At 41.2% G+C, this 26,883-nt stretch overlaps 1 protein-coding gene across 1 annotated transcript; it reads left to right on the forward strand.

Moving 5' to 3' along the window:
- The first annotated feature begins 1,843 nt into the window (after window positions 1-1,843).
- BMP3 (bone morphogenetic protein 3) lies at window positions 1,844-26,762 on the forward strand. Its single transcript, XM_067557385.1, has 3 exons — window positions 1,844-2,165; window positions 15,598-16,508; window positions 26,270-26,762. The coding sequence occupies exons 1-3, from the start codon at window positions 1,844-1,846 to the stop codon at window positions 26,459-26,461; spliced, it is 1,425 nt and encodes a 474-aa protein (XP_067413486.1). The 3' UTR covers window positions 26,462-26,762.
- The last annotated feature ends 121 nt before the right edge of the window (window positions 26,763-26,883 follow it).

Raw genomic sequence — 26,883 nt, forward strand, 5'->3', positions numbered from 1 at the left:
ATACATACACATATTTGCATATGTGTGTGTATTGTAGTTTATGGGTGGGAATTTTAAAAGCATGTGAAGGGGTTTGGCACCCCACTACCATTGAAAATCAATTAAAGATGGGTGTCTAACTCCCTTATGCAATTATGAAAATTTCAGCCTATACATCTTGTGTGTGTGTAGTGGGCTTGCAGTTTAAATTGCTATATAATATGCACATTAAATATATAAACTACAGTATATAAATTAGCAATGCATAATTATACATAAATAATCAGTCAAGTACATATGAATACAATGGCAAAAATACTGAGTGATAAATTCTATCTACTAAATGCAGTGATATTTTATATGTCCCTTCTTCAGGCAAGAAAGATGCTTATTTTCCAGCCTGAACAGATGCATATATAATCTGTGGAAGGGCAGGGATTTTTCTACTTTATCTCTTATTTCATTTGTTGGTTTATTTATTTGTTTTCATTTCCAGATATGTGAAGGAAGGATTCCAACTGACAATGACTCAGTTTCTGTTGCAGAATGCAATCTGATTTGAGTTGAAAGGGACATTATTGCACGCTCAATGAGTATATTGTGGTGGTGTGGGTTTTTTGGGGGGGAAACAAATTATTTCCCTCTAGTTGACTGTGAAAAGGTTTGGTGAATGAGGTATGCGAACTCCTTTACATGGGTCTTGCTCAGTACGCGTTAGGATGCCCTGCTGTAGCCGGACCAGACTGGTGTGCAGGATTTTCCCTGCTTTAACTCCAATAAACTCGTCAAAAAAATAAAAAAGCAAGAGGCTTTAATACCTGGAGTGCGCTACTCATCCTCCGAGCCCTGCGGGGATTCTCTGCAGTGCGCTTGGGCACCTTTTCCAGTCCGAGCCGTGTGAGACTGGGACGGGGAGAGACCAAAGCTCCTTGAAGAAGGAATCCCAGCAGGTAGCTGGGTTTGGGCTCCCCTGTCATGTGGGCAGAGCTCCCGGGTTCCTGATCGCTTTGCAAACTGGCGCGGGGCGCACTTGTCGCCAGCCCTTTCTACTCTGCCAAACGCGATCATTTCTGTGCTGATCCCACCAGCTCCGGCCTTTTACCCCCCGCCTCTCTGGTTTATCTCCCCTCTCTTGGAAGAGGGAGGGTGCAGGCGAAAGAGAGAATCCCCTGCTGTGCAAGGGATTGAATTTGCAGCGTCTACTGCCTCGCCCGCTGTATGTGCACGCGCGTGTGTGTGCGCGCGCGCGTGCGGCTTTTGGGCGGTGGTTTCCCCCTTCGCTTTGCCTCTTGCTCACTTGCAGCCGGCTCCGACCGAGAAGGCGGCGCGATTGGCTGCGGATGACACGGCTCAGCCCCGGGCCGGAGCTGGGACTCGCGCGCACGCCACAAAACTCCGCCAGGCTGAGCCCTGCACCCTTCACAGCCGGAGCGAGGCGAGCGGGAGCATGCCAAGGGGGCTGCAAAATTGCAAGACACTGTCCCCGCTCCGCCGCCGCAGCACCACCTCCTAACCCGCCTGCAATCATCACCACAACCCCCCACCTGCACAGAGGACGGGGGGCACCCCACCCCCACGCTGATTGCACACCGGGAAGGGCGAGCGTGTTCCGTGGGGATTAGCTTTCCTATCCCCCCCCCCCCTTTTTTTTTTTTTTTTTTTTTTTTTTTGCATGCATTTTTGTTTTAAAGCCTCCTGTCTCCAGCAGTTTGCACCGAGCCATAGGCACCTCTGCGAGCTGCGAGGTCCGGGCACCGCCGGCTGCGGGGGAAGCTCCGTCCCGGGCTGGTTTCCCGTGGGCTCGGGGGTGGTGGGAGGGAGGGAAGGGGTTTTTTCCTGAGGGAGAAGGGAGCGGGCGGGCAGGATGGCTGCGTCGCCCCGCTGGCTGCTGTGCCTCTGCCTCGGCTGGAGCTGCCTGTGCTTGGCGCTGGGGGACCTGCTGCGAGCTCACCTGGTCGGGCTGCGGAGGAAAGCTGCCCTGGGAAGAGCCGCGGGCGGCCGAGTCAGGGCGGCAGGTGACGACGGCCCCGTGCTGCAGCCCGGCGACAAGGTCTCGGAACACATGCTCCGGCTCTACGGCAAGTACAGCGCCGAGGCCGCCGCCCAGCGCCAGGAGCTCTCCAGCCTCCACCAGCTGCACCTCCGGGAGGGCAACACGGTGCGCAGCTTCCGAGCCCGGGCAGCGGGTGAGTACGGAGCCGCAGCCGGCTCAGCCCCTGCCTCTCGACCCGTGCCCCGCGCCGCCCCGGGTGCAGGGGCTCAGCTCCTGCCCCGAGCCCGCCCGTCATCCTTGGCTTCCTCCCTGAGCGAAGGAAGGTGCTTTGGGGCTCGGGGCGAGTCTCTCTGAACGTTGTGTCTTGCGGGCTGTCAACAGCGAGGACGCTCTGGAGGAGGGAAACACACGCACGCGCCCCGTCTGAGGTGCCAGGAGCGCGGTGCAAGCGCTAAAGCGTGTCCCCCTCGCCCGCAGGAGTTGGTCCAATGCAAGACAGCGCTTCGCGCTGAGTGAGACACAGCCCGGGGCAGCCTCGTTCCAAGAGACAGCGAGTTCTAACGCTGCCTTAGTGTGACTCCCCTCCCCGAACCTGGGAATCTCCCCTTCCTTCCCACTGAGGCTTGGTATCTGCTGTGGTTGTGACTTCTCGTGGGGGAATGAGAGGAAGGCTGTTTGTGTAGCTGACTGCATGGTCATTGGAAATGCAACTGACGCTTCGTGCAAAGAGGCTGGGGAAAATGCAGCAGCTGTTGCACTGGGTATGAGCCCTTGGGGAAGCCTGCAGGTCTGCAAACTGAGAATAACCCGAAGGGGAAAAAAAGCAGCGAAGCTGCATATGGAAACACTTTACCTACAGTCCGAGATTCCTTTTTCTTTGGGGGGGGGGGAGAATTGGTGTGTGTGTTTTGCAGGGCTGGCCGTGCAATACCTGTGTGCCAGGGATCTTCTAGCTGTGCCAAAGACTTTCTAGCAGTACTTTAGTTATAATAATTGCGATGATACGTGCGTATCAGTGGATCCTACATGAGTTTAGAGAGGGGTGCTCCTCTTTCAGAAAATGCAGAGGTTAATCAGCCTGTTTCAACACAGATCAGGTTATTGCTTAATAAAAACATCCCATGCCCAAAATAAGCTCTTTATATATAATATATATTTATATATAATAATATATATAATTATATATATTTATATATAATTATATATAATGTCAAATTGACAACACTTGTTTGCAGGTCTAGTTAAGGAAATGTCAAGAAACTTAAATAAATGATCCTGCCCTGTAGAATTCAATAGGAGTTTCGCCAGTGACCTTAATGGGGACTGGATTGGGCCCATAATTTTTAAGGTGCTGATAATGTTCTTTCTCTGTCTGAAAAGACATTTCCCAAAAGCTCTAACATGCACAGCTCCTGCAAAATCCTTTCATCAGTGAAAGCCTTCAGATGATGATAATATATGATGATAATACACACTGGAGCTTTACTGGCCAAATGGCATTTACAGTTAATATGCCATTTACACTTTTCAATGCAAAAAATCCTCTTTTTCTAGCTGCCCTGATTTACCCTGTCAAACCAAACTGAAATTGCACATTTCAATTTCTGAAAGCTTTAGGATTGCCTGCAAGCATTTGGCTGTTGCACTGCAAACTGCAAGACGTTTCAGGACTTACAGTTACAGAAAGCATCTAGTTTAAAATGAGCCTACGCTGGAGAATGAAATAGGCGCCAACTCTGCAAAGCCTTATGCCCGTGCCTAACTTCAGTATGTGCATGAGTCTTTGCAGAATTGGGACCTTAGAGTACATCATGTTTAAACTGACAGGAAACTCCGGGGACTGTAACTTGAAGGTGAAAGAAACAAACAAGTAGTGCTCCCTACACATATGCTAATATGTCTTCTGACTTTATGTGTATACTGCCTTGGATAGATGGTTTACTTCATGTTTTATCCATTTTGTTCTAGCTATATATGTTTATATTGCAAATGCTCCTATCCCTCTGGTAGCTGAGTGCCATGTGTGATACAGTACAGCCCTGATTAACCAAATGTCATGGGGGATTTTGGCTAATCAAGGATTTGTATAATTGGGGGGATTTTCCATGTAATTAACAGGCAGTAGGGGACATGACTTTCATAACAAGATAACAGGAAATTTCAGCTAGTTGAAGTTGCACTGTAAATTAAGTTGTACTGTTTAACTCATATAAAGGGTTTTCCCTGTGGCTGTTCTATGAATATAACTTCCATTGAACTCAAGGAACGTTTTGCATATAATAGGACTGTAAAGTGGCTCTGGGGTCTTTCAGGCAGCGAGAGATAGAAATACAATTACTTAAAGTTGATTGCAGCAAAGGTCTATTTAGTGGCAAATACAGAAAGAGGAAGATTATTTTAGTTTAAGTACAATTGCACATATGGAATAATTTACTCCACAGGAGCACTGTTAAGTAGGGTTCATCTCTTTTAATTGGCATAATAGGGGCTTCGGCTTTAGACTGAAACACTCCTATCAGAATTGAAAGTCGCTTCTTATCAGAGAATATCTGTCTAAGGAGGGGAAAAAATCCACAGTGCCTATTTTGACACTACTTGTTGGCTTTGTGTCCTTTGCAGTTAGTTTCTTACTATGAAGTAGCACATGGTTGATGGGCTGGATTTTTTTTTAACTAAGATCTTTAAAGAAAAAAATAAAAGCTTGAAAAATTGCACATCTTTGCTGTTCTGAAGTGAAGCCAATTTTTTCAAAGCACGTCAGTGGGACTCGGGCTCTGAAGTCACGTAGATGCTTTTGGAAATTGTATCCTGCTTGCTCAAGCCAGTGTGTAAATTGGCAATCCAAGACAGCATACCAAAAGAAACAAACTTTAATGGCAAAGAGGAAAAAGTATAATCTGTTCCTGATTGATTGGCTATCTGGTCATTTCGGGGGATTTTAATATGTAGTTGTCAAAAATAAATGATGGAAACTTGAAATGTAGAGTTGTGGCTCCAACCTATTGTATTCCATTAAATGTCTCCATCCCTGCGACATGTGCCTTGCTATAGACACTTTAAGAAGTCTGATTTACTACAGTTGATAAGGACCTGATTCTGCAAACACTGGGCATAGTGCAAACTACTGTGAACAGCCAAATTCCTCTGAGAGCAAGAGATTTAAAGCCCAATCCTGAGAACATTCCCTACTTATATACTACTGGGAGTTGTTCTGTCCAGGGCACCCCATAATAAGTGTTGCATGCCCTAAATCTGTTGGTTCCAGAGCATGTGGACCTGAGGGTATGTAAAGATTTCCTTACATTGTTCCAATTAAGCTGTTCCCATAGGTGCTGAGGGACAGAGAATACCTACTTTAAATCCTGACTCTCCTACCATTTTTAAAACATGGTCCCTTTCCTAAAATTAGTCTTCATATGCAGAAGGCTACAGCCTTCTAAATGTTTCCTATTGATGCACATGGCCTGATTCTAAAATACACTGAAAAAGGGACTGGTACAATCCAGGCTGAGTGATATTTGCTCCTTTAAGCACACCTGATTAAAGGTATTTATTGTTCTAACCCTAGAAGGCCTTTGGTTGAAATCCCATCTGTGCGGGCTCTCTGATTATATTTATACTGTTACTTGACTGTGAGTGGCAGCAGTCCTATGAACACACTGGTCACTAGCCCCTTTCCGCCTCCCCAAATAGTTTCACAGTTCAAGTGCCAAAGCAATAAATGTGAAGTGATTATGAGTTTTCTGACACTTTTATAAGTATTTATGCAAAATATTTAACCACTTAGGGTTGTCTTTCCCTTCCCTTAGGATGCACCCACTCATTTGTAAGGTTATTGATGGCAGAAACTTGCAGTTTTGCCAAAACCTTAGCTCAAATGATGGGGAAGGATGTGGCGAGGAGGGGGAATTCTTATATTTACTTAAGGTTAAAAGTGATTAATGCTTGGCTAATAATGCAGTGGAATTAGGACACTGACTGTATTTCCGTTTTGAGCTGTTTTGGTTCCAGATTCTGTCCTCAGATTGTTAGACATTCTCTTTAAATTTCAACTCTGCTTCTCTTTTTTTATCCATCCTTGTTCATATGACAGTACTGACCTCGTTGCCACTGTTCCCGCAGTAATTTATAATAATATCCCTAACTGATAAGCCTCTTAGGAATCGATCCTATACTTATGAGACCAATAAAGCTCTTATGGAAATCTGTGCAATTTTGCCTGTGTGAGTAATGAGGATGGAATGAGGCCCTCAATAGGACTAGAGCAAGAGTTCAGAAAAAGACATTTCCACTGATCTAATTTATAGTGTAACTGAGAAATTTAACCCCACGTTTTCAGGAGGTAGAATAATTTTTCTGAAAACACGATTATCAGAAATAGCTAATGAGAAATGAGAAGACATATGGCATTTCTTAAAACCTTGCTGTCCACAACACTTTACCTTCATTAAGAACTTTTGGTTACTATACAATATTGATGACATGTGACAAAGTTCTCTGCTTGATTTCCCAACCAACCCAGCTGACAAACATTCTGGACTTTATAAAGATAACATATGTAGTCTAATGAGTCCAAAAATTGTCCAAACGCAAGAAATGCTACCAATCTTTTAGCCAAACAAAAGAAAGGGCATCACTTTCGAAAGCTGTAATTTTACAAAATGACAAGGGCAGTTGAAAATACGGATGAAAAAATAAGTAATGAAAACAAGCAAAATGATTATTGTAAAATGAAAACTTTGCCGCGTACAGATGGAGTTTTCAGAAGTGACTAAGGAAGTTAGGATTGAAAAGTCCACCCTACACTGAACTGAAATCCTTTGCTTACAGGGGATAATACAGTGGCAGAGAAATGGCCTGAATTACTTAGTTGTTTTTCACTTCTGATTTAGATTTTGCTTCATGTATTCTTTTTTCATTTAGGCAAATAAAAGTAATTTAAAAAATACCATTAAATAAATGTATAAGTTAATTGTTCAGTTTTTACATCACTCAGTAGGAACCTTAAAAGTCCATCACAAGTAAAAACAATGAACTAAATTAAATATATGTGAGAATACGTCAAATTGTGTTCTGGCGCAATTTCCTCTCACTGACTTGAATTGAGTTAATCTTGATTCTTCCTGTGTATGAGGTTGATCCTGTATAGGAGTCAATGAATGGATGTTCAGCCATTGATTTTCAGTTCAGCTAGATCAGACTGTACACTAGCGAGCCATCAGAAACTGATTATAGTGACATATTTATGGGATGAAATCTGCAGTCCTTGCTCAGGTAAAACACATTTGTTTCAGACAAATTTTGCCAGAAGAAGAATCTAAGAATAAGGCTTATAGTTCTTTGTCTCAGAACATCACAAGAGTGAGCTGTCTACATACCACATGAGCTAGAAGATTTAAGCATAAAAAGGGATAGATTAAGAACAGTACTTCAGCTATAACTGCAAATTTCCTGAGTTTTGTGAGCATAAGCTTGACATGTAAACTTGATTTTAACTTAATGGATGCCCGTTTCTTAGTGCTAGTTAGGTGCTGTAGCAGTCACATTTGTAAGAAGAAGAAAGAAAGGAGAGGGGAGAGAAAAAACTATAAAAAAAAACAACCAAACAAAAAACCCACCTGATTCCTTTTATCAGGTTTTTAAATGCACTAGGGGACCAGATCTTCCACTGGTGTAAATTGGTGTAGCTTAATTTATTTCAATGGAACGATACTGATTTCCACCACCTGAGACTCTGACCCTGAATGCAAAGTTACAACCCAGAACAAATGTCTGAGTTATCAACCCTGGAAGATCGGACTTCTGAAATGCAGACTAAAACCATTGCATCATTAAAGAGAATACCATCAACTTAAAATGGAGTCAGTTTTTAAAAAATGTGTTTAAAGTAATTTCAGATATTCCATCTGCCTCTGCGCCAATTTTTGTGGTTTTACAACCACCTTTTCCTATTTTAAGACTGTTTTCCTTTCCTTTGTTGTGGTATGAAACACCCACACAAACAATCAGGGAAACTGTGTATATTGAAACTAACTAATCATTAATTGCAGTCAGACTGAAAAACAAAATAAAGAAAACTCTACTCTACTTTTTCAGGGGTCATTTGCAACAGTAGCTATTGAATATATTCCGACAGAAGTGTGACTCATTTTATATATAGAGAGAGAGAGAGAGAAAGAGAGAGATGCTAGCGACCCTTTGAGTCACAGCACTTCAAATGAAATACAGACAAAATAAGGTTCTTCGCATAAGAAACGTGAAAGGTGCGATGTTATGAGTTAGCAACACTGGGCCTGGTGCTATAAACCATCTATGCTTGGAAATTGATAAGCGTTACACAGGACGAGGGCTTGCAGGATCATGCCCAGAATTTGCTATGGCAGGTGTAGATTCTGATCTTACTTGACTGGATTTATTGATTGATGTAACTCCATTGACTTCAGTGGATTTAGTCCTGACTTTCACCAATATAGGTGATAGGAGAATCAGGTCCTATGTTTTATCTAGCTGAAAAAAACATCATTTAACCAGTTTTCTGATATTACTCTTTACACTACAATACAGTACACTTGCTATGGGTCTGATATTCTTCTCACAGAGGTGTAAATAATTACACTGCAAATATAATTACATTGCTGTAAACAAGAGGAGAATCAGGCCTTATATGTTTATGTGTATCTGTCAAAGAGCAGATAAAATCACCCTTATGAAACTGGGATGAAAATCCACAAGTCCAGGCATAAAAATCTATTTATCCACTTTTACAGATGATTGAATAGATATATATATCTACACACACACACACACACACACACACACACACACACACACACTGCAGTTACTTTATATGTGGATTACAGTATTGAACCCATTTACTGAAACAAATCTTTTAAAGAAAGAAGTCCATAGTTCATGGATGGGTATAAACTATATATTACTTTCAGAGCCGGTATAACCTCTGTGTTTAATATATAAAAGACATATAATTTACTCACTACACAGTACATTTACAACGTGTAAGATGCGTATGAAAATCATTCCAGTCATAAAACGCCTCATGTAAATTAATTACTGAGTATGCATGTTCATTGCTTTTCAAAGTTTTTATTAAAGTTATTATAACTTTTATAGAAGGGTAGGCTTTTTAATTCCAGGTATCAGCCTGGAATTAAAACATTATCTATATTATAGCCTAACATTTTCTTTAAAAAAAATGAATCTAGTGCTGAGCATGTTTTTAAAAAATTGGAAAGTTTTATATTTTTACATGCATAATTTAAAAATATCTAAATTAATAGGGGAGTTTGGGAGAAGGTTAATAGGAAGGGATAGGGTCAGGTTAAGGGTGAAAGAAATTTGGCATAAAAAATTGTGTTCCTGGCCTGAGACCTTCTGTTCCAAGTTTCAGCTCAGTTGTGCTGTGAACCCATGAAAACAGGGTTTTATAATGGAAATGCTGATACATTCTTAACTATATACTGGTGCAAGTGCACTGCTTTAATATCTAATTTAAACTATGGCTAATGACGACTGTATAGCTAAATAGCCCTCATTATTGCATCCTTTTTCACCCATGGGATAGATTTGGCAGTCCATAAAAATGTCACTATATCCTCTATAAAGGTAAACACACCATATGTTAGTGGACTGGTTCCAGCTTATTGATGCCTGGGAATGCCCCTTGTAACATGAATACATGTTTATGCTGGTGATGTCAGTTTTTGCAGGCATGCTGCCTTTTAAAAAATACTTTTTATGCCAGTAATGGTAGTAGGCAACACAAACAGCTGTGGGTACTTGTGGGAGGAAGCAAAAGCACAGTGGTCACCATCAAAGAACTGGCATTTATCAAAAGGTACCGCACAGTGCCATCAGTGGTATGCTTTCCCTTCAAAGTATGGGTACCTCCACTAGCATCTCTGATACCACTGTGTAGTAACTGAAGGCAAATGCTAACTGGATTAAGGGTGGTGGCTGTAAGTGTGTCTCACTAACCACAGAGAATATGTACCTATGTAGTAACTTAGAGGGAGCCTTCCTGCTATAGGTCTCTCAAGGCTTACCCATCTTTGTGGAGCTCCATCACCTGCACTCTTACAGAAAGGGGGGGGGCGATCCCAGCTCCATGGGAGCTTTGCCATTGATATCACTGAGGTCAGGATTTGACACAGGAAAACCGAGACAAAGACGTTAAATGACTTGTCTGCGGTCACACAGTGGGTGAGTCAGTAGAGAGCTAGGAGTTAAGACCAGGTGAGTCTGATGCCCTAGTGATTGGACTATGTCTGCCGCCATAGGATATAATATAAGCAATAAAGTGTGTTTGTACGGTGTCTGCCACAACGTGGCCCTGGCCTGTGACTGAGGCTTACATGCTGCCCCAATGCAAATAATAAAAAGTGTGTTCACAGTCTGTCTTATCCATTGCAATTTACAAGGGGCTGAAACCCATACGGCCTGATTTTCCAAAGTGCTCAGCATTCAGTAGCAAAATCTGGCCCCTTCATTTTAGGTGCCTTAATGGGAGCAGTCCTCTCCTTTTAAATCTGACCTTGTATCTAGGTGCCATAGTTGGTTTCATATACAGTACCGTTACTTCCACATTTTTGCCTTGATATTTTTTGCCTCCTTAAATCTTGATCTTCCTCTTATGCTCCTTATCACCAGATGCCTGCATGTGCATGCTGTCCTAATATAAAGTTAGGCCACTGGAGTTAGCAGGACTTTGCCCGAGTAAAGCCTGGGGATCGAGCCCAGTGAATGCAGATTGAGTTTGTGGTGGAAATCTGTTGCCCAACAGGCTGGCAGGGGGATAAAATGGTCTGTGTGTTTATTGCTCACTGGACATCATGGACCTGATTGTCCACTGCACCTTGCGCAATTACTTAACCTATGCCAAGTGAGTATATAATGCTGCCAGGTCAGACTGATGGCATTTGCGCAACTGAGGAGAGAAGGTCTGGTTCCACATTTTCAGCCAATAAACTGATCTTTCCCTCTGATTATCAGGGTCAATGCAGTAATGCCCAACCATTATAAAACATCTCCCCGCATGCCCTCCCTAAGAGAAAGTCAGGGCCGTTGGACACCAGGCCCATCACTGGCAGTCTAGGCTTTCACACTTCAGCACAAAATGCTCTGAATGGCAACAGGGAAGGACAATGCAAATAGGCAGTGCATTGTTGCACTATGTTGTTTGATATGGAAAGCCTATCAGAGGACTGTTAATGATGCCATCACTTGATAGTGCTTAGCTTTTTTACCTGTAGAATGATTTTCTTTCAGAGACATAGACTGCTGTTTCAAGTTTCAGTTAAGTAGGTTATATACTGTATGTAAAATCCTCTTATTGGGAGGGGACAGTGTGGCGTAGTGGATAGAGCACTGTACTGGGACTCAGGACACCTGAACTCTATTAGCTGCTTTGAGATCAACTGATGATAAGCGCTAACTGATATTATTAGGCCTAATTTCATTTAAACCACTGTGTAAATGGGAGTCAGGCCCAAGGTGTCAGTTTAAAAAAATTATATTTATTTTTCAATAAATAACAATTTTCTTTGTTGTTATTCATGTGATAAAGGCCAAATCCTCAGCTGGTGTAAATCAGTCTAACTCTATTGAAGTCTGTAGGGAGAAAGGCTGATTTACACCAAAGTCTGATCTGGTCCATGACTGTATAAAGAAGAAAAATCCTACAAGACCTCCACATTCTGTAACATGCTCCTCAGCAGCTCTTGACTTTAAGCAGTATTTTGAATTGTAGTGTTTGTGGGAGCAGGTGCTTAGTAGCTTATTTTCTTTGGGTTTCAGTGTTGCAGACTCATTGTGAAATCAATGAGTGTTTTACATGAGAAAAAGTTGCGGGATCAGGTAACTTGTGGTTAAACCCTCTTTTAAATCTTCATCCTTTGTTGATTCTCCAGAGGGGGTTGTTTTAATTTGTCCGCTTCCCATGCATTGAAGTCAGTAATCCCTGTTGTTGAATTTGACTCTGTTCCCAAGTGATGTCAAACCATAACACACATTTTTGTGTATTTTTGTTTTAATCTAATTCTAAAACCAATACATAACATATCAGTGACAATAGCTAATAATCAGCCTGCATGAGTTACATGTAGGTAGGAAACTGAATTATTTAGTTGAAGTCTTTCTTTAACTAGGCTGTATGAAAGCAGCACCATCTACTGGTAGCATGTGACGTTTGATGGTAATTTTGTTTTTTTTTAAGTAAGCGTGCAAGAATTGCTTGTCTGGATTTGCTTGTTAATCAAAATACATATTGCCCCTCTCTTGTCAATCACAAGCCAGTTGGTTTTGCTTTTTTTTAAAACAAGAGCAGATTAATTTGTGTTTCTATATTCTTTAGTTCCTAGATTCTGAACTGTCACTGTTTTTGTTATGAATAGAATTGTTAAAATCCAAAATCAAAGCTTGTGATTCTGCATGTGAAACTAAACTCATACAACAGATCCAATCATGATAACATAAGTGTACCTATGAATAGACTGATGTACTTAATTATGTGTATATTTATTTCTTATTTACATGACCACAGTGACTACAGACCTCCACTGGAGATCAGATGCTCAGGTACTAGGTGCTGCTCAGACAAGTAGGAAGAGACTGTGCCTGTCTTGTTTGTATAATAAAATAAAGTAGTATCTAATCTATTGAAAAACCACATCTTCAGGGAATGATTAATAGATACAAATGAGGTAAATCGCTAAACATTCTTCAGTTTAGTTCAGTTAATCTTGCCACCTGGAAGTTGACCTATCTGAACATCTCGAATCTACAAAATCGGGCAGGAAAGCGTGTGAAAACAGGTTCTTGTCTGCATGAGATTCTCAATTCTTCCTGCTGGGTCAGAAATTTGCATGAACTAATTTTCTTTGCCTTTGAAGAACAGTGAACATAATAGAATAGGTGTTTTCCATCCCTTAACTGCACTGAACCCTGTTTTACCTAAACCTTTTCTGCTCTATTATCAAAAAATGTGAAAGAAGTGGGCTAGATGTGTTTTTTACTTCATTTGCTGGCTTTATTCAGACTTTACTGGCAATTTTGGCATTGCCAATCAGAACCTGGAAGCCCAGAATTCCACATCCCCCCAGAAAACCAAAACTTTTTGGAACCTCAGAGGGGGGGAAAAAGGGTTGATTTGTGTACAGTTTGAAGTGCTCATGCAAAAGGTTCATATCAGCAATAATTATCTTTATCCAAAGAGCTGCTCATCCCTATTTACATAGGCACCTCTGGATTTTATTTTTGTCAGCCTTTTAGATGAAAGAGCTCTTTCAGAACTCTGTAAACTAAAATCCCTCCTGAGACTCTTGAGAAGGTTGACATGCCATGATGTCAAAGAAGGTTTTAATGTAATGTTCCCTTATTTTTCTAATGTGTTGGTTTGTTTCCAGTCCTTTTGGGGCCTATTGCATATATACATGTTCCACTATAGCTGAATTTTCCATACAGCCCAGTTTTACAGCTCTCTGGTGTTTCTTAACACTAGAATCTCTATTTCTGCCAGTTTGACCAATATAGACATAATCGCAATCAGAGCATAGAACTTTTTAAAGGAAAACCTGCTGTTGCTGATTGTGACTCAGTGGAGTCACTTTAATGCTTAGAATCAAAACACAATCTTAAATGCCCTGGTGACTCAGGGCCCCTGTGGTAAGTGTGTCTTTGGATTGTGGGAGATACCTGTGGTTAGACTGACCTCTCTAGTTTCACAGCCATGGAAACCCTCCTTTTCACAGGACCTGCTCACTGGCACAGTAACACTGTGGCTATATGGAATTATTGCCCTTGGTTTGTTACCTTGTTGATTATGCATACAGGAAAGAGGGTGTGTTTCACCCTTTCACTCCAATAAGATGGATGTCTTTTCTAATTAACACCTTGTTTCTTATCTTGATACTTCTTTAGCAGCCTCTCCCTATCTCTAAAACATGCGCACTGGTTGTTTTTGACTCCTGCAGCTTGAAATGTGACATAATTTAATGCATTGGGTCAAAATGTGGCCTGCGTATTCTGGAAGAAAGCTTATGCTATGGACAGTGGTCTGAAATAAAGCCAGGATGCTGTCAGAATGCCATTAACTTCTCATAAAGATCTGTAAAATACCATGTCATGGATTAGCCAGTTGTGCAGAAATATTTCTTTTCTTATTGCCTTACCCAAGCCTTAAAATGACCATACTGTGGGTTCTGATGTACTTTCCTGGGCTGGTGGAACTAAAGATAAAAACTTTTGCTTGTCTTTTTTTGACAACTTTTTTTGAGGCATGCTTTTTTTATTTAGGTTTGCTTTTTGATTATTCTCCTAATTTTGAAGTTGCTTCTATTCCAATCTCTCTCCCAGTGGACATGTAGTGCTCCAGCCAATTTATAAAAATACAAGGTGAAATTTATCCTGTTTAAAAGGGCCAGCACTGTGGTTCTATTCTGAGTGGGATTTACATGGTGTATAGACTGTGCATGGGCCCTGATGTAGCAGACCACCTAAAGCGCTTACCTTTACGTTTTTGTTTGGTTGTTTGTTTTAGTTTTTGAAGTTTACAATATTTTGAGAAAGGAAATATAACACATCCCAGTTTATATAAGCAATTATCCAGGCACATTATACACTTACGTTTCTGAATGACAACTAAACACTAAACAAAAAATAGAGATAAAAAGGTATTGCCCCTATTTTACAGATAGGAACTGAGGTGTGGAGAGCTTAAGGATGGACTTTTCAAAGGAGCCATTGAAATTCAATGGGATTTGGGTGCCTAACTCAATAAGGCACTTTTGATAATCCCTGCCTAAGTGACTTGCCTGAGGTCACACAAGAAAGTCTGTGATAAAGCTGGGAATTGAGCACAATTCTGAGTTCTAGCTGATTCTCTACAAGCATGGTAGGAAGATGTTAGGGTTACAGCACACTGGTAAATTGATGCATTGAAGCTTAAAAAGACTGATCCAAAGCCCAATGAAGTCAACTAGGAGTCTTTCTATTGACTTCAGTGGGTTTTGGATAAGGTCTAAATTGCAACTGCCCATGCCATACCTCTAACATTTGTTCTGAGGGATGCCAAACTAGCCATTTTCACACATGTTAAATATACACAAATTAAAAAAATACTCCTGGCTGTCAAATTCCTGGATGTTCTCTGCAGTCTTCAGTGTATCCTTTTAAGCAGTCATGCTTCCTGTGACATTGTTTGCTTCCTGACCTCAGAAGGGTGCAGTGTGGATGTGTTCATTGATATGTGCTAGGCACGCTAATATTCTAATGATGTATAAGTACCTGACTAGTTTCATTCAGTCCTTGGTCTCTCTCCAGAGGTTGCCTACAAAACTGCTAGTTGCTGTTGTAGTTTCTTTGATGCAGACACTTGGCCAGTGAGAAATGAACAGTAAACTCTGTTCTTTAAAACCAAACGCAGGATGGGGAGGACTGTGTGGGGATTGTATATTCAAAAATAATGGCCTGCTCCTGCTCCCATTAATGTCAATGAGTAATTTTCCATGGGATTAGTGAATGTAATAACACAGCAACAGGAAACACTGGCCCTTTGGTCTTTCTGGGTGTTAGAATTTCCTGTGTTCTCATGTAAATATTTATTCTTCTAGGGAGCCCTGGAAGCAAAGAGCCGCATGTTTTTAATCTGACTTCCCTAACCAAGTCTGAAAATATCTTGTCAGCTTCATTGCATTATTACATTGGGGACTTAATAAATGCTACTTGGAGTTGTCCCCGATCTGGAGGCTGCTCTCGTCATGGACACAGGAAACCTGAAATTCAAATAGACCTCTCAGTGTTGAGCTTTCCTTCTGATGGGAACCAAACTCGGACCCTGGGACATTTTCTAATAAATGTTTCCACTGCTTATCGGGATGTCCTTTCTTGGCAGTGGAAGGACATTACTCATGTCTTGAGTGAGGCAAAACAGAACGATGAACTTCTGATTGGTGTGAAAATGGCCTCAACAGGCCGTTATTCCTGGAGGAGGATGCCATCCAGCTATGAACCTTACATCCTGGTGTATGCCAATGATTCTGCTATTTCAGAACCAGAGAGTGTTATTTCTAGTTTGCAAGGACCCCGAAATTCCCTGGTTGAGGGCTTTCCCAGACCAGGCAGCCACTTGAAGAGCAGCCTTGGTGAACAGCGACAGAAACGTTCCACCAACATCCTGTTGCCCTTGCAGAACAATGAGCTCCCAGGTGCCGAGTACCAGTACAATGAGGATGAGGGATGGGAAGACAGGAAACCCTACAAAACCCTCCAGCCACGGCTGGCAGAGAGGACAAAGAGTAAGAAAAAGCAGAGAAAGAACAACCACCAGAAGAGCCAGACTCTTCAGTTTGACGAGCAAACCTTGAAGAAGGCAAGAAGGAAGCAATGGAACGAACCAAGATACTGTGCGCGGCGCTATCTCAAAGTGGATTTTGCAGACATTGGCTGGAGCGAATGGATTATTTCCCCTAAATCCTTTGATGCATATTACTGCTCAGGTGAATGCCAATTCCCCATTCCAAAGGTACAGTATCTTTTTTTACACTGTCCTATCTCCATAAAAACACATCTAGGTTTTATGAACTGCGTGTTTTTTTACATCAGTAAAATCCAACTTGACTTCTATTAAGCTCTAGAATGTCATAAACAAGTAATATTTGGTATCTGTTCTTTAAGGAGTTGTTGTTAAAATAGCTAGCAAGAAGTGAGAATTGATTTATGCAACGATAGAAAATCAAAGTTATATAGAAGAATTATTTTTTGTCCAGAATCCAAACGTTTATTGGGTAATAATAATGTGTGAACTAGTGACCATCCAGTTTAACCAAGCATAATAAAGGACCGATCCTGCAAACACTTATGACCAAATGTAGTGGGTACCACACTGAGTTAGACCTAGTAGAAATCAATGAATGGGACTACTCAGAACAGTAAGTGCTATGTATGGTAGTAAATATTTGCAGGATGGGGCTCTAAAGCTGTTCTGAGAGGGTGAGTTTGTGGAGTCCTAGAAGTAGATGGGACTCTGAGTATCAGCCAAGGAACTAATTAAATAAAAATCATGACAGTCATCTGCTAAAGAAGAGCTGCATCCTCTGTGCAATGCCATCCATATAAGCACAAGGGTCCTGATCCTGAAACCCTTACTCCAGAGTTGCCCCTATGGCTTTGAGACTACGGTATATGAGTAAGGATTTCTCCGGTGAGCAAAGGTTACGTGATCTGGTCCCAAAACTGATGCATGAGCTTGGCTTCTTGAAATCAATGGACCAAATTGCAAGCCTATTAACAAGGATTTTTAATGAATCTGTAAACTTAGGGGCTGTACCATATGACTGGAGAATTGCTAACATAGTTCCTATGTTTAAGAAAGGGAAAAAAGTGATCTGGGTAACTACAGGCCTGTTAGTTTGATCTCAGTAGTATGCAAGGTATTGAAAAAAATGTTGAAAGAGAAAGCAGTTAAGGACATCGAGGTTAACGGTAATTAGGATAAAATACAACATGGCTTTACAAAAGATAGATCATGCCAGACCAACCTGATCTCCTTTTTTGAGAAGATAACAGATTTTTTTAGACAAAGAGAATGCAGTGGATCTAATTTACCTAGATTTCAGTAAGGCATTTGATATGGTTCCATATGGGGAATTATTAGTTAAATTGGAAAAGATGGGGATTAATATGAAAATTGAAAGGTATATAAAGAACTGGTTAACGGGGAGACTACAACGGGTCATACTGAAAGGTGAACTGTCAGGCTGGAGTGAGGTTACTAGTGGAGTTCCTCAGGGATCAGTTTTGGGACCAATCTTATTTAACCTTTTTATTCCTGACCTTGGCACAAAAAGTGGAAATGTGCTAATAAAGTTTGCGGATGACACAAAGTAGGGAGGTATTGCCAATACAGAGAAGGATCGGGATATCGTACAGGAAGATCTGGATGACCTTGTCAACTGGAGTAATAGAAATAGGATGAAATTTAATAGTGGAAAGTGCAAGGTCATACATTTAGGGACTAAAAACAAGAATTTCTGCTATAAGCCGGGTACGCATCAGTTGGCAGGGATAGAGGAGGACAAGGACCTGGGTGTATTGGTTGATCACAGGATGACTATGAGCCACCAGTGTGATGTGGCCGTGAAAAAAGCTAATGTGGTCCTTGGATGCATCAGATGAGTATTTCCAATAGAGATAGGGAGGTGTTAGTACTGTTGTACAAGGCACTGGTGAGACCTCATCTGGAATACTGTGTGCAGTTCTGGTCCCCCTTGTTTAAGAAAGATGAATTCAAACTGGAACAGGTGCAGAGAAGGGCTACTAAGTTGATCTGCGAAATGGAAAAACTGCCTTATGAGAGGAGACTCAAAGAGCTTGGCTTGTTTAGCCTAACCAAAAGGAGGTTGAGGGGAGCTATGATTGCTTTCTATAAATACATCAGAGGGCTAAATACCAGGGAGGGAGAGGAATTATTTAAGTTCAGCACCAATGTGGACGCAAGAACTAATGGATATAAACTGGCTATCAGGAACTTTAGATTTGAAATTAGATGCAGGTTTCTAACCATCAGAGGAGTGAAGTTCTGGAATAGAGGAGCAGTGGGGGCAAAAAAACCTAGCTTGCTTCAAAACTGAGCTTGATAAATTTATGGAGGGGATGGTATGATGGGACAGCCTAGTTTGGCAATTGACTGATCTTTGACTACTGGTGATAGATATGCCAACGGCCTGAGCAGGGATGTTAGATTGGCTGGGTTCTGAGTTATTACAGAGAATTCTTTCTTGGGTGTCTGGCTGGTGAGTCTTGCCCAAATGCTCAGGGTTTAACTGATTGCCATATTTGGGAGCGGGAAGGAATTGTCCCCCAGGGCAGATTGGCAAAGGCTCTGGGGGTGTTTCACCTTCCTCTGTAGCATGGGCACAGCTCACTTGCTGGTGGATTCTCTGTACCTTAAAGTCTTTAAACCATGATTTGAGGACTTTAATAACTCAGTCATAGGTCAGAGGTTTATTACAGGAGTGGGTGGGTGAGGGTCTGTGGCCTGCATTGTGTAGGAGGTCAGACTAGATGATCATATTGGTCCCTTCTGACCTTAGAGCCTGAGAGTCTATACATTTATTTCTGGTGTAGCTCCACTAGAGGTCATTCCCACATCTCCCAGCCTACCAAGGCCCCATAGTGGAATGCAATATGTAACAAAGATCCAAATGGGGAGGGAGGGATGACACACAAATTATTCCTACTGGAAACTTCAGTCGATTTAGGGTTTGCTGTTCTTACCATAGCTTTATCATCACCATTTTCTATTTTTCATGTAACTAATTGTCAGCATTGAAAGCAAAATGACTTCAAATTGGTGTGGAAGTTTGGGATTCTATCCGAATGGTGTCCTTTTTCAATGTTGGTTTCATGGAAACTGCGACCCTGAATGAAGATTTGCAGGATCAGACTCTAAAACTGTAAGGGCTGGCTTTTGTTTTGTGCCTTTGCCGAGAGTTCAGAAGGAAAACAGAACGATTTGTAATTGGAGAGAACAGGTGGGAGAGGTAACCTCTTTAATTGGACCAACTTCTGTTGGTGGAAGAGACAGGCTTTCAAGCTCCACCATGACCTAAAGAAGAGCCCTGTGGAGCGCAAAGACTTGTCTCTTTCACCACAGAAGCTGGTCCAATAAAAGATATTGACAACAAAACTGTTTTTCAATGGTAGTAAAACGTTCTACAGGGTCTTTTTTCAGCCTCTTGCAGTCTGCAGCTCTGCCTTGCATTCTGTGGTTGATAGCATCCATGCTCTGTCATATCTGTATCCCCACATATGGGTTTGAAACAGACCCTTAACTTTAACAGCAATTTGACTGGGACTTTTTCCATATTAACTTTAAGGACATTACGTTATTGTAATGCCCTGTTCATAGCTCTGGTTAAGGTTGTGTCAGCACTTCCAATTTCAACCTTGTTTATAAGGGCTTTAAATTCACTGTAAAAATTTGCTCTGGGGATTGACCTTGGCCCAAGAGCAAATAATTAATGTATGTAGCGATATTTGAAATAGATCAGTGTGGCTGTTTTAATTTACAGGAATGCAAAAACAAAAATAATTTTTAAACTACTTATTTCAACTGCTTCTTATGCTTGAAAGCGCTTTACGTTTTAAATGAATGGGTGCATGTTGTGAACCATGTAATATGGGCAAACAGATGGATATTTTGAAAGAAGTAAAACAAACAATGAAAAAAATTTTAAACTGCCAGTTATTCTGTATAAGACTGATCTGAAACCCACTGGAAATCTGCTACTGTCTTTTATGTGCTTTGGATCATGTTTTGTGTCTCGATAAAAAAGTCCCTACTTAGGGGTCCCTTCTGCAGGACTCCAGATCCTCAAATATATTTAGGCACCTAACTCACGTTAATTTAAATGAAAGCTGTGTGCCTAAATGCCTTTGAACATCTGGGCCTTCAACTCCCAGTGACGACTAGCTCAGTCCTTGGTGGAGTGTAACAGTTCACATCCAGCAAGTAAAATGCCATTTCAAAATTGGTGCCCATACAAAAACGTGTACTCACCTGATGGGACCATGGTGACTTGATAAGAGGGAGCCTATGTGGTGCAGCAGGTGAATGGCACATATTCAAAATGGGCCTGATTCAAAGTCCATTGAAGTCAATAGGAGTCTTTTCATTGACTTCAGTGGCTTTGGGTCAAATTTCATATGCATAAGAACATGCACCTTCAACAACAAATGACTTTTGCAAAAATATGCGTAAGTACACCATAAGTGCACAGTGAGAGCGTCAGGAGCATGCATTGCCGGCTTTGCTCCCACTGAAGTCAAGGGTTAGGCCAATGTGGAGAGCTTCTGAAAATTTCATCCACAGTTGCTGCTAAATACCTATTAATATAATGAAGAAAACAAGTTTCCTATAAGGATTTATGATATAATTTTAAAAAATATGGACATCCAAAGGTAAAAGAGAAGCACTTTTATACAGACACACAAACTGCCAAACCCCAGAAAATAGAAAGGGTAGTAAGAACATGTTCTTTCTTTACACAGCACCTTTTTCATGTCGCACCTTGCATCCTTGAAGTGCCCCAAAACACTTCACAAACTGAGGGTCAGATTCCCATGGCCTTGCACCCCTTGTAGTGAAAAGCAAATGCAAACCGCCAATTCTGATTTGATCATTTTACTATCAGTACCGGTTTGTACTCACTGCACTAGAGTAAATCACTACACGAGGTGCAAGACATTATCGAATCAGGGATTGCTCACCATCACTGAACCAGGGTCTAAGGAATGCTTCATAAGGAGGGGAAGTGAAGGTTAATTGGTTCTAACAAAGTTGCTATTTGATGTTTAGAGAAGCTAAAGAGAGACAGTATGCTTACCCCAGACCTCTGAGAGGATTCCCCATCTTTTGCCAATTCACCTGACAAACCACAGTGGTTTATTAACAGTCTTCAAACATTTGGCGTCAAATTAATGCTGAGTGAAAGCAGGTGTGATTCCACTAAGGGTTGAGCTCAGTTATATCAGGTCTTAATTTGGATGTTAAAACTAAATGTATTTCACTGTAACTGTTGTTAGTTATTATATGTATTATAGTTTGCCTTGAGTTCCCAACTGAGATTGGGACCCCACTGTGTTAGGCCCAGTATAAACAAGTGAGAGAAAGTACTTGCCTTGGAAAAACCTTGAAGTCTAAATAGATGAGACGGGCAAAGGAAGGACTACTATCCCCATTTTACAAGTAGGTAGATGAGGTGCAGAGAGATTAAATGACTTGTCCAAGGTCACACAGGAAGTCTGTAATGATCATGAACTAAACTCACATCTCATGAATCCAAGTCCCGTGCCTTAACCACAAAACCATCCTTCACCTCTAAACATATTTGAAAAGGCTTGTCAAAAATGCATGGCTTGATCCTGCATTTCTTAAGCATACAAAACTTCCACTTTTGGGCTGCAATGAGGAATATAGGATTGAGTCTTTAATGTAAACTTAAACATGACCTTTGAATACCTTTCCCTGTGTACAAAGGGAGTATATCTAGTTTATTATGAAAGTAGGTGACAGTGTCATGTGTCTGTTTCCATGAAAGTCAACAGTAGATTCTGATTGATTCTGGGATCCAAACTGTGCCTGTTGTGCACATGTGCAGTGTGAAATACAATTTGCACCATGTAAAACAAAATCCACTTTTCTTTTCTAGTGAGGATGAAAATTCAAAACAAGACAAAGAGAAACAGGCAGCTGTAGAGTCATCTAGTACTCTTGATCCATGCACATGACTCCTGTTGACATTAATGAGAGCTGTGCATTTGCACACTGATGCTATAGCTGTCAGATAACACCAAAAATTCAGTTGTGCTTTCGGCTATATAGCGGCCACTCAGTGAAGGAGAACTGAACTCCATCTAGCATTGCTGCTAAAGTTGACAAACCTAGTGGGTAATTAACAAAAGATGTGCCTCTTGCCCTCCCTCCCTTTTCCTCTGCCTCCCCCCCACAACACCCCCAAATTCCAGGCCCTACCCTCTCCTCTCCCTGTTTCAATTAGATGGTTTGAGTGCTGTCAAAGCCACATGTGCTGAACTTGCAGAATACCATAGAGCATATAGGCCAGACAGACCCTCTCCCAGGTCAGGAATGAAAGTTTGGAGCTGACATCATTCTCTCCACTACTAATGCATCTATAATGAAATTCAACTGGGCAGCAAGTCTCCCAAGGATGCGTGCAGCTTAGCAGGTGCAGCCCTAACCACAGCTGGCCTCGTTCACAGATTTGGCCATTTGGAGGTTACTGGGTTTTTCCCTTACGCCACTCCCACTTGAATAGAAAATCTCATGTGCGATCCAGCCTGCTTTTCATTAGTATGAACCAGCGAGAACAGGCTGCCTGGAGGTAAAGATGATCTAATGCGCCCTATGCAGGGTATATGCCAGGTTAACCCTTTCAGCTTGGATTTTTAAAATGCTCAGCCTTGGCCTGACTCTGCTGCCAGTGAAGTTGACCCTTGACTTTAATGGAAGCCAAGGTAGCCCAAGCCTGAGCATCTTTTGAAAATCCCACCCTTAAGATTTAAGGGCTGTGTATTCTCTGTGGGCTAGAGGGTAACGCACAAGAGGTTTCAGCTATTGAAGAAAATAGGTGTGATCAACTCAGTACCAAATAATATCGACACTTACCGAGACCTTTCACCAGACAATGATCCACTACACCCAGAGCTCCTACTCATGTCAAGGGGAATCCTTTACTCCAAGCCCCTTCCAAATCAATCCTGTAAACAAAAGTGTACTTTAATCTGCTCAATTCAGTTTTACTGAGATGCAACTGTCTACCTCAGTTCTCCACCCAACGTGAGCAGCCAAGGATTTGAGTTTAAAACCCTACCCAAATGGAGTCAGATCTACTGATTTAGCTGAACTAAAACCGCCGCTATTAAGGACAGGCTTTGTACCATAAACTGGTGAATGACTGCTCTCCTCGTTTGTATGACATGTTTATAGATGGTAGTTTCACAGTTGACCAAAGGAAACCATAAGCGTGGGGGGAAATGCAAAGGCTTTAGGAAATTAAAATAAAACATCAAATACCAGCTTTGTTAGAACCAATTAATTTTCACTTCCCCTCCTCCAGCCAGTGGAGGAGCATTCCTAGTGCAGAATGGCTGCCACCTTAGACCCCATTTCAGTGAGGGTGAGCAGTCCCTGCTGGTTTGTGATCGCACACGCTCTCTATCTGAAGAGCCGTTCAGGGGGCCTAATAAAAAGCTGAGCCAAAAGATGGCACGTGGAAACCAATTTTCAATTCCAGTCCAATAGACATCATGGATATTTTATCAGTAATAGGATTCTTGTTAATTTTTGGTGAGAGCAACAGAAACCCTAGGGCTATATGCGCCCTTTGATTTTTGTGCAGATTGCTCATTGAGATCTGTGTATGGAACAAGAGTAAAACACTGCCTTAACCTTACTATCACCTGCTTTCTGACATCACAATCTATACAAAAAAAATCTTAGGTTGTGGGAGCACTGAAATTTTAAAAAGCTCTATAAAATGTTGCAGAGGAAATCATGGTCGCTCTTAAAAAAGCTGTCTCGCTGCAGGATCTACTTGTCTGGTAATTGTACTTTTGAGCTGTCCCTTTTCAGCCATATTTGGCTTAAAGCTGTAAAGAGGGGACTTATTAGAATGCATGGCTTTTTATGCACTGCATCATGCTTTATTGCGCTGGGGACATGGAGGTCTGTTGTAGTTTTGGTTCTATTTAAAATCATAATAATGAACCTTACTGCGAGAAATTAAACAGAGAATTTTACGAAACTCTTGTGCTTCAAAAAGAGTTTTGTGGCTGGTAGATGCCGAGTGCGTCTTGCAAGACTCAGAGGCCCAGGCTCTTAAAGGCAGTAAGGTGCTTAACTCCCATTGATTTCGGTGGAAGTTAGGTGCCTAAATACGTTTGTAATTGTGAGTCTTAGAGCGCTCAAATCTAATTACCTTAAAGTGGAGTTAAGGGAGCTCAGGATTGGTCCTATATATTGCTCAGTCTCTTACAGTGTGGGAATAGATTCCCTTATCTGGAGAAGAAAAACATTTGGATTATGTTAACACTAAGCAAAAAAAAAATGGTGGAATGTGTCTAAATGGATCTTTTTGAATCTTTTGTCAAATGGTTCCTATCCTTGCTGAGAATAGTTCCAGCAACATGATATAGAAAATGTCCATTCTGATTCATTTTGCTTGGAATTTAAGGATCATCTGCCTCTAAAAGAAAGCAAAAAAATACATGTGGCATTGCTTAAATGTAGGCAGGTTGGAGATCCATGCACATCACCAACATAACTACAAGCTGATCTTTTTAACTAAATTGTCATGCTCTGCAACTGACATAATGAGCCAGAATCTCCCAATTGTTTCTGTGCTTTTTCCATAGAAAGTTATTTGGGCCTGCAAATTAGGTAGTTAGATGTCTAATCCTGTGCCTAATTTCTGCAGACACAAATTCTGTCTTTTGTGTCAGGAAAATCGCAGACTCTGAATATCTGGCCCACTGACCCTTGTTGTATACTTGCATTTGCTTAGAAGTATTTTTAATTCTGTGGGTCCCAGGCTTTAAATTTGAGATGAATTATAAAATGAAGTTCTAAACATCTTTCTTATCAATATAAAATCGTATCAATATAAAATTGTATTATTCTTGGGTTTTTGTTGTATTACTGTGTTTACCTGAGTTACTACTACTGCTACTTAGGTTACTGAAAATGAAAGTATAGTTTAAGTCTTGTTCTAAATTTGTTTATTCATCTCAGACAATGAAGTTAGCTGATTGGTCAATTTTGTTTTCTAGTTATAGTCAGTGGGCCAAATTCTGCTCTCAGTTGTAGAAATGTAATTCCGGGTACCTTCAAGTTTATACCAGTGACTGAGAACAGAATTTTGCCTTAGTGTAAATAGATGTAATACTCATGGAATTCTTTGGGGAGAGTTGTGCAACGATACAAAATGATGGTGTAGGTTACCAATCAGAAGTACATTTATCAGAAATGTCTGTGTATATTGTAACTTGCACTGATTTGGTATATGAGGGGCATGCAAAAAAGGTTACATTTCCATGTCAATGGAGTGGAAGATAGTGAAAGATAATAAGAAAAAGATTAACATGAGGGTGTAGTGTCACCTAGCATAACACATGCCTCCCCCCTCCTCCTTACACCTAATGGTTACTTGCTTTCCCTGCCACACACACCTTTCTCCTGCTCATCATGTAAGTTCCATTTGTTTTGCAGCCAACTGGACTGCTGCAAGACTTGCTGCCTTTTTATTTACACTGCTGTTCAGAATAAACTAATTAATTAAATTAAACTAATTTACACCACCATTTCCATCAACACAAAATGTTTTGGTCTATACGTTTCTCATGCAACTTTTGCCCTGCGATGGGCTGTGTCTCTTGAAAAGGCACTTCATGGAAGAAGGGCCACCTTCTTCAGAGTAAGAAAAGCTCTAGCTGAATCGTAGAGCAATAGTGACACCCAGCGGCCTGTAAAATTAATCCAAGTTGGTATTCCTTGAAGATATCCCAAGGGATATACTATGACAATTGAGAACAGTCTTTGAAAGAGGTCTCAGAATTGCTTCCCCTAGCCAGCCCTTTTGGCTCATCGCTGTCATTCTTCAGGGAACTGGCTATATTTTGTCCCAAATACTTCCCATGTAAGCTATTCAGCTTTATTTTAACATGCATGTGTTTTCATTCTCTTCTTGTTCTTCCTTCTTGCAGGCCTTGAAGCCATCAAACCATGCCACCATCCAGAGCATAGTGAGAGCAGTTGGGGTCATCCCTGGTATTCCTGAGCCTTGCTGCGTTCCTGACAAAATGTCTTCTCTCAGCATCCTATTCTTTGATGAAAATAAGAACGTGGTGCTTAAGGTCTACCCCAACATGACAGTGGAGTCCTGTGCATGTAGATAACATCCCAGATGAGCCCTTTGAAATGTCTAAATTGAGCTGTTCCTTTTTTTTTCTGCCCACCCCCAATGCATTTCATTCAAAGAGAGATTTATAAACAAATCTGAATGAGAGGATACTGCATGGAGATATTCAGGCAGGGGGACTTAAACTTAACTCACCCTTGAATCTGACTGAGAAGTAAACTTTGGCAACTGGGACTAACTCTTTCTATTGAAACGTACAAATGAAACATGAAATTTACAATGGACTGTTCAAGATATTTTCGGACCTGTCAGGAGAACAACATTGATTTATTTTTGTACAAGGCTTTGAAAATGACAGCCCTTCTGCTTTTTGTCTCCATCCTTCTAGTGACTAATGAGGAAGGAGATTAAGAAATACATTTGAAGCTAGGCTTTGGGTTACTGAACAGTTCAGCAAAT

The sequence above is a fragment of the Emydura macquarii genome, unplaced genomic scaffold, assembly GCF_026122565.2.
Source record: "Emydura macquarii macquarii isolate MOO-44397 ecotype Brisbane River unplaced genomic scaffold, CSIRO-AGI_Emac_v2 contig_1790, whole genome shotgun sequence".
Classification (NCBI taxonomy): domain Eukaryota; kingdom Metazoa; phylum Chordata; order Testudines; family Chelidae; genus Emydura; species Emydura macquarii.